Raw genomic sequence first — 15,999 nt, 5'->3', positions numbered from 1 at the left:
CTGTATATGGGTGTATATTTCTGTATATGGGTGTATAGTGTTGTATAGGGGTGTATAGTGCTGTATAGGGGTTTATAGTGTTTTATAGGGGTGTATAAAGCTTTATAGGGGTTTATAATGATGTATAAGGGTGTATAGGGTAGACCCCTATACAACCATGTAGACCCCTCTTCAACCATGTTGACCCCTATACAGCCATGTAGACCCCATATCCCTTTTACCCCTATTCAACCATGTAGACCCCTATACAACCATGTAGACCCCTATACAACCATGTAGACCCCTATTCAACCATGTAGACCCCTATACAGCCATGTAGACCCCTATTCAACAATGTATACTCCTATACAGCCATGTGTACCCTTATTCAACCCTGTTAACCCCTATACAACCATGTATACCTCTCTACAGCCATGTACACCCCTATTCAACCATGCAGACTCCCAATACAACCATGTTTACCCTTTTACAACCATGTGTACCCCTATACAACCATGTTAACCCCTATACAACCACGTACAACCCCTATACAGCCATGTAACCCCCTATACAACCATGTACACCCCTATATGCAGCCATGTAAACCCCTATTTACCGATGTAGGCCCCTATACAGCCATGTAGACCCCTATTTAACCCTGTTAACCACTATCCAACCATGTAGTCTCGTATATAGCCTTATAGACCCCTTTACAGTCATGCTAACCCCTATCCAACCATGTAGACCCCTATACAGCCCTGTATCCCCCTATACAACCATGTATACCCCTATACAGCCCTGTATACCCCTATACAACCATGTATATCCCTATACAGCCATATATACCCCTATACAGCCATATAAACCCCTGTACAGCCGTGTTGACCACTATTTAACCATGTAGACCCCTATACAGCCATGTGAACCCCTATACAACCATGTAGACCCCTAAAAAACCATGTAGACCATACAACCATGTAGACCCCAACACAATCATGTAGACCCCTATACAACCATGTAGACCCCTATTCAACCATGTAGACCCCTATTCAGCCATGTAGACCCCTATACAGCCATGTAGACCCCTATACAACCATGTAGACCCCAACACAATCATTAGACCACTATACAACCATGTAGACCCCTATTCAACCATGTAGACCCCTATACAGCCATGTAGAACATGGTTGTATAGGGTGAACTGTGTAGCTGAATTGTTACAAAAACAAATATTTCTACCATTTTATATTCTTTTCAAAATTTTAAAATTTTCCATGTCTGTGAAATAAAATTTTACTTACCAACAGTGCTGCCCTCAAATTGTTGTTGCAAGAACTGCTCAAGATGGAAAATTATAACTTTGATCAAATGTTAACATAAACAAATTGCTTAGCCTTAATGATTTAGCCCTTGCATTACAGGAAAATTATAACTTTGATCAAATGTTAACATAAACAAATTGCTTAGCCTTAATGATTTAGCCCTGGCATTACAGGAAAATTATAACTTTGATCAAATGTTAACATAAACAAATTGCTTAGCCTTAATGATTTAGCCCTTGCATTACAGGAAAATTATAACTTTGATCAAATGTTAACATAAACAAATTGCTTAGCCTTAATGATTTAGCCCTTGCATTACAGGAAAATAATAACTTTGATCAAATGTTAACATAAACAAATTGCTTAGCCTTAATGATTTAGCCCTTGCATTACAGGAAAATTATAACTTTGATCAAATGTTAACATAAACAAATTGCTTAGCCTTAATGATTTATAGCCCTTGCATTACAGGAAAATTATAATCAGTTGATCAAGAGATACCCATGGACTGGGGCTCCTTTCTGCTCCATAACAAAATTTCTCTTCCTCGATCCCCTTTACCAGCGTATGGTACTAATGGTGACTTGCTGTTTTTTTCTCCCTCTGATGCAGTTTGTGTTTTAGTACCAACATACATAAGGGCTAGCTGTGGATCTTATAGAAAGTGTGATAATTTTTTACAAAAAAGTGACTAGAGCAGGGCACTCGGGATGTCTAGCGGGATGCAAGCGTCAAACCAGTGCCCCATGTCTTCTCTTGTCAACTGCATTCGTTTATAAGAATATATACATTTTAAAACTAGGAATTTCATAATGAAAGTGAGTGCTGGCTCGAGGAATTAACAATTACACTACATTATTTCTGAAGTTAGCAGAGGTACAGTATGTTAATGAATGACTTGTTTGGAGTTCTGGATTTCATTTTTGGCGATTATTATTAAAGAAACAATCGTAGAAAAAAGCATATGAATTTTCCATATCTTCCTAAAAATCAAATTATGGTCCTGACCCATACGAGAAAATTAAGCAGAATTCACACAATCATACACAGAAAGCTGTGACCTCGAGCAGCTTGCAAAAGCGAAAAAATCGTGTACAATTTCGCTTTAAAATATATCCAACAATGTAACGATGTTCAAGAGCACATTGAACGCTGAATAGTATAAAAAGGTACAATTTTAAAATGAAGCAGATGTTTTCCCCATCTCCAGTAAACATTGCCACATTTAATACACATGTAACGTAACATAATGAAAACCTTTCGCTGTTACTGAAGCTATTAAAAGAGTAATTTTGTCGTGCTTCTTAAAAGTTGGCCCAAGCTTCAGTTGCAATAATATAACCGCATTCAATAGCATATTTAATGTTTTACACAATCGTAATGGCATAATAAAAATAGAGCACATGAATTTTCCATATCTCCCTAAAAAATCAAACAATGGTCTCACGACTGAAATAGAGAAAAATTTACACAGTCACATGCCACAAGTTGTTACTCAGAGCAGCTTGCAAAAGCGGGAAAATAGCATTCAATTTCGCCCAAAATACGCCCAACAATATAACAGTGTTCAATACGTATTAAAAGGTAAAAAGTATTTAAAAGGCTTAATAGAAGAACTTAGCAGATGCTGTTCCTTATCTCCAAAAAACATCGGAAGCATTTCTGTAACGTTACAATGTATGGACCTTTTGCTGTGACTAAAATGTACTAAGACAAAAAAAAGTTGTACATTCGTCGGGCTGCTTAAAATTCGGCCCAAATTCGGTTAACAATGGTTCTAACAAAAAGAAGCATTCAACAGCATATTCGGTTTTCAACGCTATTAAGATGAAGTTTACATATCTCCCATAAATTACAATTATTTACTGTATGCTTTTAATAAACGCTACTTCACGCAATCGTGTGACAAACGGTAATACACGCTATCGTGTGACATAATAAAAATATACAGAATCGTAGACTGCATGCGCTAAATTTGACATCCAAAATTTGGCTCCGAACCGCACACACAATACAGAATACCAACACACACAGGACTACCAGAATAGTGTGCTGTCTCGCTAAGGCGAGCCAGCAATTATAAGAATATATACATTTTAAAAAAATTCGTTCCCTGGGGTATTGCAAAGAAAAAAGGTAACATAATTAATATCCTTTCAATACGATTATTCCAGATCTACGTTGCAAAGACCTCGAGCACGGAAGATTTCGTTATGGAAACTTCACTTTTGGCTCTGTTGTAATGTATCGGTGCGCTCCTCCATATACACTGGTAGGCACTAGAAATAGAACATGCAGAGGAAATGGAGAATGGGACGGGCAAAAGCCAATCTGCAGTAAGTAGTGTACCTAGCTCATTAGCACTCCCTAAAATTTAATAATAGTTTTCTGAACGGAAAGGTAAAGAACCATCACATTCCCATCTATTGTTTCTACAGAATGATTTGATCATTTTTTTCTTTCGTACATTTCTCCGTTTTTTTGTTGGTTGGCTGGTTCATCATCCACAATGCAAAAAAAAAACAAACAAACAAAAAACAGAACAACACACCACTACCACAACAATAACATAGTGAACACAGCATAAAAACACTACACGCAACGTCACATAGCATCGCGTCACGATATGACACGATCCGACACGACACACGGCACTACAAACCTAACTTACCTAAGAAAGGTGGGCGTTTCTGCTGCTAAAAAAATCCCCTAAAATTTTCGCGTTCTTTTCCTTTATAGAGCTGATATGTATGGACCCAGGTAACATCCACTACGGTCAAAGAAAACACGATGGCTTTGAACTTGGAAAACCGGTAGAATACAGATGCTTGCCAGGCTTCACAATGCAGGGGAGCAACATCTTAACATGTACAAGGACAGGAGCTTGGGACAAAGTCAAACCAAACTGTACATGCGAAAGAACTAATAAGAAAGCTTACCTATACTGCGCAAAGCAATGCAATTCAGACTCAGGTTGTAGTAGAGACAGCCAATGTGTTTGTGATGGAGACTGTGGTTACAGTTGTGTTCCGAAAGGTTTGTATTTTATTTTTGCATGATATATATATATATGTTATTTGCCGGCCGGGAGGTCCGTATAGGAAAAAACTGTGCCCGAGGTCTTAAGCACGGCCTCGGGCCTTTCTCAAGACCGAAAAGCGATGCACCGATTTATCTCTTCCGTATACTTACCTGAATCAGTCTATATGTTCTGATATATTTATTTACAGCGTTATTACTTTACGGCTTACATGTAAATCATGTGTAAATGCTTTTATTCTCCAATGTATACAGGAGCGATAGAATAAACAAACCATTTTAGTGCTGCGGGGTAAAAACAGAAAAAAAGGGAAAAAGGAACAGATACTTCTGGGTTTTGGTATCACGACCTCTCACACTCCATCCTGAAACCTACACGACTGAGCTAATCCGACAATCTCAGTCACGTAAAATGAAAAGATCTTATATCAATGCAATAGACATTGTGGGGTCAACCGCCGATTGTCTGCAATTGTCACGCATGTTTGCTCGTTTTTTTTGCTTTTTAATTGCATCAAAGAAATGTTTGAACATCTGCCGCTCATATATATTCAAGATATGAAAACCAAACGTAAAACTTGGTGAAAAAAATTCAGTCGTGGCTCGAAGAGGCTTTGATAAGAAAGAAGTGAATAAATTCAAAATATATTTTTTAAACTAAAATATTTGAAAATGATGTTTTTGTTTCCCTCCGAATTGATGGTGTGAACGCTAAGTGGTTAACAAAACAGAAACTTACTACTTTTCTTTTAAATTACAGTTGTTAACTGCAGAAAGCCATCAGTACTAAAAAATGGGAGACACGAATATTCCTCGACAACATTTTGGTCTACTGTCAGATATCGGTGTAATAAACCTTACACTTTGCTTGGATCCAAGATACGGACTTGTCGTGGAGTAAAGAGATGGGATGGTACAAAACCATCATGCAGTGAGTATCAACCCTCTTTTGTAAAGTAAAGTCTTCTCTTATAAAATACAAGTAAACGTTTTTAAGACGAACTTTTGACATTTTCCACTCGCCTGCCGTTCTTCGCGCTGTTTCTTAGCTGACCGAACATCAAGCAGGCCAGTCATGATTTAAATTCATTAACTTATCGCAATACCTACACTAGACTTTTTCTTAATGGAATTAAAGTGCATTTCAGCTTTACCTTTGGCTTATATAAAACAGAAAAAAAAATTGCATTAGAGACTATTTATTTCTACTTCGTCTGTCATGCTAACAAGGACATTTATTCAAGAGCTTAAGCGTCGTAGTGTGAGGGGATTTTTAAAGCTGCCTCTGGCCTTATGTGATGGCTGCATGCCTGTTATTTTGCTCTTTGTGATTTGTTTTATGAGCCGTTTGAATAGCTGACAAATTAAAAGCCGACGAGTTACAGCCTGAATGGGAAACTTAGCTTGCGACAAAGCTACTGGGAATTAGTTCCTTCACTCCAACTTCGTTCGACTAATTAATATCCATTCAAAACAATAATTTTTTAGTAAAATGACATCGCGTATTATCGTTCCATTAAAGAGATCATCTGCAAGGATCCTGGAAACATCAACAATGGGATTAAACAAATTTTCCAGTTAAATTACGATAAAGATTATGTGGCAGTACGAGATGTAGCAGCATACAACTGCTTTCCCGGTTACAAGATGGAGGGCTCTAAATACCTTTCGTGCACTAAATCGGGAAAATGGAGTCAAGCCAAACCAAAATGCGTATGTAAGTACCTAAATAGCTTTAGCAGCAGTTCTTTGAGCGCTTAGTTTTCAGGTTTGTGAGTGAGCAAGAGATATACCCTTAGCTAGGCTGTTAATTTAGTGTCATCATTGTTACATTGTGCTCTTACAAACTCACTGGAAAACAAACTAATTTTTTGACTGGGAAAAGCATACAAAATGTTAGTTGTCAGTGTTAGTGTAAAGGAATCTGGACAAGTTTTAATGTTTACTCACTACTGAATTCTCATACTTACACTTTTAATGTTCTTTCTTTTCAAACAGTGGCTTCTTGTGACCCTCCAAAAGTCCCGGACAATTCTGAGATCAGAGGATCTAAGAAACCTTCATACAAATATTTAGACAAAGTATTTCTTAAGTGCAAACCTGGATATTTCACCATAGGAATGGGACTGCTGACATGTGGCTCAGACGGATGGACCAGCCGTTCCTTTACTTGCTATCGTATGTTAACACTTCTTTTTCAAACTTGATATTGTTTTTTCCGCGCCTATTTTCATCCCTGACACCGAAAGGTTTTTGTGATTTCTACTCAAAATCCACTTAAAAAAAATGGCAGAAATCCGTCAAAGGGGCAGTTTCACCGTAAATTAGTGCTACTTGAAAATCCAGTAAACGTGTTGGTATTAATTGGAAATTCACTATAATAGTGGTCTGGCCTTGCTAAAATGTACTGTACTAGTTATGAAAATTGTTTTAAAAACAGTGGTGTGGCTATACATGGGTAGGACGGAAGTGGCCTAAAACTTGAAAAAGGTAGGGTCGACGTTTTCAAGTTTGACAATGTTTCTTGAAAGAAAATCACATAAAAAAAACTATTGACTATGGTTTATTCACATATTGGAGAATGAATTTATGCTCTTCTTATAGTTTTTTAAGGTTATTTTGTTGATCAGTGAGTGTACCCTCATAGTTCTAGCATAGTTTACACACAAAAAACTTAGAAGACACTCGTGACACTGTCCCTTTAACCCCTTTTTTTGCCAAAAAAAAAAAAAATTTTTTTTTATTTTTACCCCAAATCTTTAAAAAAAAAAAAAACTAACAAAATAAAAAAAGGGAAAAAAAACCCAAAAAATTTCAAAAAATCAAAAAAAAAAAAAAAAAAACCCCGAGCTGCGCAGTACGGACTGGAAATCAGCTTTAAGTGTCTTTGATTGGTTGGGACTCCGTTTTGGTGCGCGAGTATGACGACCAATCAGTGACACAGAATATAACTCTGAAGTGGATCGTCATCAGTATTAAATACAGTAAAAACCCGCGAGTAAGAACCTAATTTTAGCCTAAATGAGAAATCATTAACTAGTTAATGATAGTTAATTAATCAGTGAGAGATTTCAGTATATCAGTTCATGTTCTCGATTTCGTGTCAGTTGTCTTTATATAACTCGGAATGGAGACGTAAGCTCGACCCTCCCTCCACTCCCAGTTTTGGTTTATTGTACAGTAGGTTCTTTTTTACAGCGAGTTTAAAAAAAAAAATTTTTAACCAAATTTTTGTTTTTTTTAATAGGGGGGTTGATAATTTTTATAAAAAAAGGGGTTAATTTTAAAATTTTTACCTAAAAGGTTTTTAAAAATTAGGTTTTTTTTTGGGGGTTCTATATTTTTTTTTGGGCGGAAATCTCCCGGGAAAAGATAAAAAAAACAAAAAGGAGAGGTCTGTATTTCCAGGTTGAATTTTCTTGTAGTTCTAATTATTTTTGTTTTTGTTGGATTTCAGTAAGAAGTATGACAGGACATTTTGTACATGCGATTTCAATCTTGCTAACATAACCTCGTTTATCGATGCCATTGCTTGAATGTAGTATTTTAGATTGTAATGTTGTTGAAGGTCATAACACGAATTGAAAACAGATCGATAAATATAGGGTTAATTGAAAGTATAGCAGAGCCAGTAGGCTCCCAAAACTCCAAAGAAGATACATGTTATTACATCTCTATTGAAAATAAGACAATGAATATTTTTTACTCTTTTTCTCAGCAAGAACTTGTGGTAGCCCGGGGAACCTTCGAAACGGCAAGGTGAAGTCTTACAACTTTGCATTCAAAAGTAAAGTTTATTTTGAATGCCACTATGGCTACAAGCTTGTTGGAGACAAATACCGTCTATGTCATGCGAATCAGAGATGGGGTGGAAAACTGCCAACTTGTGAACGTAAGGATGTTGACATTTATGTTACTTTACATGTGCTGCCCTCCTCACCAAAAAGACGGAGTCGACAGGGTGGCTGTTCTGACCTCTAAGATAAAAGATAAGAAACTTTATTTAAGTGTCAAAACCTTATAGCCTGGAAAATAATACCATACTAATTAGGGGACACTGCTAAAAACTAAAAGCTACACTAATACTAAATATGAATAAAATAAAAATATATATAAGTAAAATAAAAATGTTATTATAATCTATGATATAGAAAAAGTATAATAATAATAATAATAATAATAATAATAATAATAATAATAATAATAATAATAATAATAATAATAATAAGACTTGACTTGAGAGGCACTATGTGCAGCATAGTCCTGATGCATCCCTTACAGCCGCTGTCCATTAAGCGAGTTATATCTCTTTTGCGAATACGGTTTGTAAAAGCCTGCAGTGTCTTGGCTGATCTGTCAGCCGTAGACAGTTTGCCCCATAGTTTGGGTCCTACATAACGCAAAGAGTGCTTTCCATAAGTAACAGTGTTGTATCTAATAATGTTTGAAACAGATGATAATCCACTATGTGGAAACACTGTTCTTAAACCCCTTATTTGCTTGCTCGCTTGCTTGCCTGACTGCCTGCCTGCTTGCCTTACTTACTTACCGGTACTTGCTTGATGCTTGCTTGCTTGCTTGTTGCTCTCTTGCTTGCTTCCTTCTTTGCTTGCTTGCTTGCTTACTTGCTTACTGTGTTATGAATTTATTTTACCTTGCCTTGCCTTTTGTTTGTTTGTTTGTTTGATAACTTAAACTCGAGAAACGACTGACTTGTAATGGCAATGCTTTTGAAACCTTTGAGTTTTAGCTTGATTAAGTCAGTTTTCAGCTAACTCCTCTAATTCACAGCGAATGAATTTTTTGTCTAATGGTGTTACGCACTTATCTCCCAAAGCAATTGATTGTGGAGTGCTACAAACTCCTGATAAGGCTGAAAAAGTTTTGGAAACACACACAAGAGTGGGCGGTGTCGTCAGATTTAAGTGCAAAGAGATAGGCTACGAAATCAGTGGCTCAGAGATACGAACTTGTAAAAATGATGAGTCATGGGGTGGATTACCAACATCGTGTAAAAGTGAGTAGATATTTATACCTTAACTAAACACCTTCTTGCTTTTTATTGATACCTATTTTATTACATTGTATATGTGCATGGGTTAGAATTTTCTGATAGCATTATTTTAACACTTTCCACTTTGCCAGCAAAACTGTTGCCTCCAAAATTCAAAACAATGACATGCTCCATGGTTAAGGCAAATGTGATGACTATAAAGCTAAGTGTTTCCGTACACGGTAGACACGGCTGAGTTCAACTGATTGCATGGGAGCATGTACGAATAGAACAGTTGTTACCTCCCAAATGCATCATCGCATGTTCTGAATTGTGTGCCAACAAGGATAGATTGCGAGTAGTCTCACTTCTCCTTTGAAATCCGTGGGGACGAACACGCAAATAGCGAAGCAAGCGCGATATACTAGCGGCGAGTAGTGCGGGCGCTGGAAGAAGAGCGCTGTTACTGGCGCCCGCGTTACTCGCCGCTCGCGGCTTTGCCCCTCGTATACAACTAATTCGAGAAAGGTTGTCGTAAAAAGTACAAAAGTTCACGCGACAACACCGAAAGGTGGCCTGTGTATTCACTTTTGCATATTGGTCTAGAGGAAATGTACAAGTTTGTATTTTTGCCCGTGAAGATTTTGTTTTTTTTTTCTCAGGAGGCCCTTTTCTTTAGCTTTACTTTTACTGTCGCATGTTTTTGAGTTTTGGAAATTCCTCTAAAAATTAGCGTGGCAAAAAGTACCTTGTTTTCTCATGTATGAAGAGAAAGAAAACGTGCAAATATGCGTTTGTCATGTCGCCATCTTATTAGTATTCAGTACGTGCAGAAGCTCTCTACTCCTACCTATACTAACTTCGGTCTTGTTGCGTGCACTTTTGTGCTTTTTTCCCGACAACCTTTCTCGAATAAGATGTATTGCGCTCTCCTCGCTATTTTCACGTCCGTCCCCACGGATTTTAAAGCAAACGAGAGATTACTCGCAGTCTACAACAAGGATGTGAACACGTTAGCCAAAACTTTCCATCGACAATTGTAATACTTGGGATTTGGGAAATTTGGACATTTTTCTCTTCCCTTTTTTGGACGTTTTTTGCTTGTTTACAAGCAAAATGAAGGAGAATAGTAGTTATGTTGGGCTAAATGTTGAACCGGAAGGAATCGCATTCTTGTTAACTCTCAAGGGACTGTTTTAATTTCTCAAGGGGTTTCTTTGCGCTGTGGGTGATGAAAGGGTCTCTCATTAGTATTGCGTCAACACTTGCCGTTTCGTGAAAAACGTGACTTGTCACTTGTATAAACGTTATATTATAACAATTATTTGTTTATTTTGGAGGACGCCATTTATCGTTAAGTTCTCAGATCGTAATGTCTTTTGTCACTCATCAACATTGCGTAATAGCTATATGATCCCATTGCATGTTTAGCACGTGATATAGATATAGTACAGCTATTTGTTTGTTGCGAACACTTAAACGGAATGGTCATCGCACGCGTCTTACTACTGAGTTTCGTAGAGACATTGCGTGGTGGCTTCGGTTCATGCGGACTCACAATGGAGTTTCTATTATTTCCTCACTTATCTGGACTGCTCTTGACACCGTGTTCTCCACTGACGCGTGCTTATCGGGATGTGGTGGATTGTCGCAGTCTCAATATTTTCACGTACAGTTTCCTTCAGTGGTCTTTCTTCTTGTATAGTTTGCTATGTAAATGTTAAGTATACCTGACCTTTTTTATAAATTATTGTAATAAAAACTAAGTATGGCTGCCCAATCTTGTTAGCCAATCGTGGTTATTCTGGGCAGTCATGCACTTTACTTTATTTCTTTTATTATTGTATTGTTAATTTAATTGAATGTAAAGGGTGCAAATAAAGTTGTTGTTGTTGTTTGTTGTTGCCCGATTTTTAGAGATTCATCTTTTAGAAGCGCTCGCCATCCTAGTTACTCTGCGTTTATGGGGCCATCTAAGGGCCGGTTGCCGCATTCAAGTCTTCTGCGATAACGCTGCGGTGGTTCCTGCACTCACTTCAGGATCAGTCGCTAGCCGCTCTTTTGCAGCCTCCCATGACTTTGAACTACGCGCGGTTCATTTATCGGGCGAAGAGAATCGCGCCGCAGCTTTATTGTTTCGCTGGCATCTTGACAGTAGTTTTGGGGCACGTTTCCGTCAACTTCCCGTATTCTCAAGTTTGAGTTTGGTATCCGTACCGCACGATTTCTTTACCGTTTATGACTATTAATTTTTCTATTTCTTTGTTAGATCGTGATCTTCGAGATCTGTGGCGAGATTTAAAGGTCACTCGCAAGGCCGCCTTCGCGGCAGGCTAGGAACACACAAGAACCATCTCACGCAGGGGCGGACTTATTTATTGTTTTGTTTATATTTTTCGTTTGATTTTCTACCGGCTACGGTTGACACTATTTGTTTGTTTTGTCAATTTTTGAGTAGATCCTTAACACCAGCTTCGGTGCGTAATTATCTTAGTGGTGTCAAGTTTTAATGCCTCATTTCGTGACAATTGATTATTTCTGCTGAGTTGCACAATTTAGAATTTTAACATTCAATGCAGGTGTGAAGTGATATTTACAAGTTTTTTTGTGGCCTGTTGTGAAATTACTTCCGGTGGAAGCAGTGAATAAACACTAAACGTTTTTGCTTCTGTTCAGAAGTTAATGCATCGCCATTAGAAAAAAAACAGCAACTGTTTTACTGGAAATGTAGTCGTTAGAAATGGCATGTGTAGCCGTAACGTAAAGAATAACGCGAGGAGAAGCGGCTTTGGGTAATATCCAAACGGAAATTTACTTCTCAATGTGGGGTTAAGATTGCGTGACGAGACAAAAGGTACTCTGTCGTGCGTAACCTTTATCGGGAATCCTGCATTAAGCCCAGTAGAAATCTTTCTAACTCGAAAGGAAACAACTATTTCGATTAAAGGCAAGCATCAAAGTTTACCATTTTTTAACCCTTTCAGTGCTAAATTTCTCCAAAAACAGGGTTTTTTTCTACCGTTAAGCTGAATTTTTGATGCTACGATCCTGATTTCCCTTAACTTTGCTAAACCTTTTCCACTGCGCGATTTTGTGGATTCCATTAAAAATGTACAAAAAGTACGGCTGCGCATCGTTTCCATTTTTTTTTCTTGCTCCTTTTCCTTTCTTTCTCTTGGCTTTGTTTTTCCCTTCTTTCTCTGTTCCGTCCTTCCTTTGACCAAAATTTTGATTAAACTTGGTCCCTGCGGCCTCGTCTTTCAGGTGTTTGGCCTTTTGCACCGATTTTTACTAAAATGAGACTTCGTCGGGTGCGACCGATAGCCAAAATGAATAGTTCTTTGAAAGGTCAAACCTCGCTCTATCAGATGCTTATCACCAAAATCTGCTGACTTTTAAATTATGACGTCACAAGTGGTTCATTGACTGCTCCTCCAAATGTCGACAAAAGTCGACTTTAGCACTGAAAGAGTTAACCAAGCTAAAGTATATGAGTCACAAAGCGCCCAGCCGTCGCGACTGAAAAATACAGCATTTCCTCCGCGAAAATAAAAAAAAAAGCTTGAACTGACAGACGTTTGAATTCTTCCATGATATGTGCGAACAGCAATGCCCAGGATAAACCTTCTACTCATACTAACGTCATGCAAAAAAAGTCGATATCTCGAAGAGATCTTTGATTCTACGAATCAATTTGTACGAAATCAAATTTCTTGCTCTAATGTCACTCAGTGCATAATTATTTGTTTTTCCTGTTACGTACTTTTTCGCAGTTATAAGCTGTGGGGACCCAGGCACTCCCGATAACGGTGAACAAGCTAATGTGAAGAATGGTTATAACTATGGTGGCTCAGTGGAATTTACTTGCAAAGATAACTACACACTATCAAACAGAAGTAGGATTTACTGCCTAGCAACGAAACATTGGAGTTCACCTATTCCACGATGCTGGGGTAGGTTAAAAGTGACAACATTATGACATTAAACCTTATAGGGATAAAGGAATCACTATCCGGCTGATTGGTGGGCATATTCTTTTACACTATGGCACAGCTACTTAAGGTTATTCCACTGAAATAGAACCTGCACTGAGATTTTTGTCAAACTTCGCCTATTGATCTTTTATGTAATAGGAACTTACATTTTGAAATAAAAATGGGGAGTGCCCATGTTCGTTTAGGAGCAAGAGCACCTTGTTTTTACCCCCCAAGTCCTTATAATATCAGCATGATTATAGTCACGATTGCTTGCTAAATTCACGTTTCAGACGATTATTTCTTATTATTATACCCTGAGAACTGGTCAATATTTAGTCTACAGAAAGAATGTTACTACTCAGTTCAAAACAACAGGAAAAAATGATAGGTCACCATTCTCGTTTTCGAGAAAATGACGAGTTTCCTCTCTGGCGCGGTCCAGCCTTAAAGAAAAAGCCGCAATTTTTTTTAATGCGCGCGCGCTAATCACGCGTGAAATTATGCGCAGTAGGGATGCGCAATGCAATATTGGGGAATGTTCTTATTAAGTAAATTGCAGTTTACACTAAATAAGGACCCTAAATTGAAAACATTTTGTCAAACTGAAGTTTGCTTAAAGCTGAACTAATCCCGATTAGATTTAAGGTCATTTTTTACCGAATGGTAATGAGGTGTAGTGATGATTCGCGAACTTAAAGTGACGTGTTTCCGTCACTCCATTCTCATATTAAACCGCAATTAATTCATGCATTAACGTGCTGACAGAAAGGTTGTTTAAAACGCCATTCAGCCCATGTCAATCAAAAACAAATTATCCTATAACCTCATTCCCAGGGTCTCTCTCTTTCAGGGAACAAGGTTGAATTTTTACAAAACAAATCGAAAGAGGATCAATTACACTTATCCTCTGGTGATAAAAGAGAATAGAATTCGCTCTACGAAGCCGTAGAGCATACTCTATCAATGACCCATTCACCTAAGAAAACATTCAAACGCAAATGAAGTGAGATTGTGACATAACTGATAGCAGCTATAAGCTACATGCAGTTACCGCGTCTTTATTGTAAACACAACATTCATGCTGCACGATTTTGTTTCGCGTCACATTATCTTCGTGTCACGTCATCCGTTTTTCATCTTTTTGAGTCGTGCAGAAACGCGCATCTTTCTCAAGTTTTATTCGCTGCTCAAAATAACGCTATACGTGCTGACAGAAAAGTAAACATATCCACAAAACAAATTTACCTAATGCTAAATGGATCAAAGGTTACACTTTTGTGATGAAATAGAATTCGCGCTACGAAGCCTGAGAGCACGAACCATCAATGACACAATTCCCATGGAAAAATAAAACATTCAAAGGCACATTATTGAACGCTTATTTGAAGAAAAAAAACTATCAATGACCCATTCACGCAAGAAAACATTGAAAGGCAAATTAAGTGAAATTGTGACATTACTGATAGCAGCTGTGAGTTACACGTAGTTACGGTTAAAAAATTATTACGCTCGCCATGTGACGTGTTGTAGTTAACACCACATCCACAGCTTGAATCCACAGCACGTTTCTGTTTCGCGTGACGTCACCTCGTGTCACGTCATCTGTTTTTCATCTTTTTGAGTCGAGCAGAAACACGAAGTGCTCGGGCGTATCTTTCTCTCGAATTTTATCCGCTGCTCAAAAATAACGCTATACGTGCTGACAGAAAAGTATAGATATTCACAAAACAAATTTACTTAACGCTAAAAAGGATCAAAGGTAATACACTAACCGGTAAATATTTTTGTGGTGAAAACTGAATAGCGCTACGAAACCTGAGAGCACGAACCATCAATGACGCAACTCATGTGGAAAAATAAAACATTCAAACGCAAATAAAATGAGATTGAATTACTTTATTGGACACTTATTTAGAAAAAAAATGCGAAGGTCGGCACTTCATCGAATTACCAAATTACCATGAGGTTGCTCGAAGAGCCTTTGATTAGTATTGCATTGCACATCCTTAATATCCTTATGCCTAATTAGTGCTTGCTGTTAAACCAAATTGGCAACTTTTCTTATGCAGTCCGGTTCGCGAGAGAGATAAATCGTCGTTTTTTTACGACTGCAGTGACCTATCATTTTTTCTAATATTTTGAGTGTAGCGATAAAATTCTTTCTATAAAATGAATACAGATCAATTTCTACGTTAGAGAAAAAAATATTACCGGATACATGTATGCGCACTTTGTCAGTACTTGCAAAACGATAATTGTAGCCTTGAGAATCTGCGTGCCTGGAACAAATTCAATCACTGTCTATCAGAAGTGCGAACATGTATCATAAAACACACATTAAATTCTTCCTCGAAACTTTGTACTTTTAGCTCCATGTCCTGATCCCGGAGTGCCAGGCAATGGAAGCAGAATCGGTGACGACTTTAAACATGGTAAATCAGTAACCTTTAGCTGCAAGGACGATTATGAACTGAAAGGAGATGCATTCATCAGCTGTGACGATGGAACATGGTCAGACGACATGCCGCAGTGCACAGGTAAATGGCAACTGCAAATTCAAATTATGTTGAATAAAAATCCTCCATGTCATATTTGCAATGAAAGCATTATACACAAGCATGACGTTTACGGCAAACGGCAAAAATGTTACTTTCGCCGTCTCTCTTCAGATGTGTGTAGAGTAGATTGA

The 15,999-nt window shown here is 37.8% G+C and overlaps 2 protein-coding genes and 1 pseudogene across 12 annotated transcripts in view; all 3 read left to right on the top strand.

Annotated features, from left to right (window-relative positions):
* The window catches only part of LOC144664619 (uncharacterized), a 140,554-nt gene that overhangs the window by 36,821 nt on the left and 87,734 nt on the right, over positions 1-15,999 (top strand). The gene's annotated exons all lie outside the window — the stretch shown is intronic.
* LOC144666689 (uncharacterized) overlaps positions 1-15,999 on the top strand; it is an 88,959-nt pseudogene that overhangs the window by 22,526 nt on the left and 50,434 nt on the right. The gene's annotated exons all lie outside the window — the stretch shown is intronic.
* LOC144664669 (CUB and sushi domain-containing protein 3-like) overlaps positions 1-15,999 on the top strand; it is a 39,143-nt gene that overhangs the window by 15,275 nt on the left and 7,869 nt on the right. For all 3 annotated transcript variants that reach the window (XM_078525848.1, XM_078525849.1, XM_078525847.1), the window contains exons 3-11: positions 3,476-3,637; positions 4,041-4,337; positions 5,101-5,271; positions 5,863-6,057; positions 6,339-6,518; positions 8,059-8,232; positions 9,178-9,357; positions 13,107-13,286; positions 15,680-15,847. In XM_078525848.1, coding sequence (XP_078381974.1) covers positions 3,544-3,637; positions 4,041-4,337; positions 5,101-5,271; positions 5,863-6,057; positions 6,339-6,518; positions 8,059-8,232; positions 9,178-9,357; positions 13,107-13,286; positions 15,680-15,847 — 1,639 coding nt within the window. In that variant the 5' untranslated portion in view covers positions 3,476-3,543. The remainder of the gene's footprint in view (positions 1-3,475; positions 3,638-4,040; positions 4,338-5,100; positions 5,272-5,862; positions 6,058-6,338; positions 6,519-8,058; positions 8,233-9,177; positions 9,358-13,106; positions 13,287-15,679; positions 15,848-15,999) is intronic.

Source organism: Oculina patagonica, chromosome 9 (assembly GCF_052425735.1).
Source record: "Oculina patagonica isolate OP01 chromosome 9, crgOcupat, whole genome shotgun sequence".
NCBI lineage: Eukaryota > Metazoa > Cnidaria > Anthozoa > Scleractinia > Oculinidae > Oculina > Oculina patagonica.
This window is presented reverse-complemented; position numbering and strand designations above follow the sequence as displayed.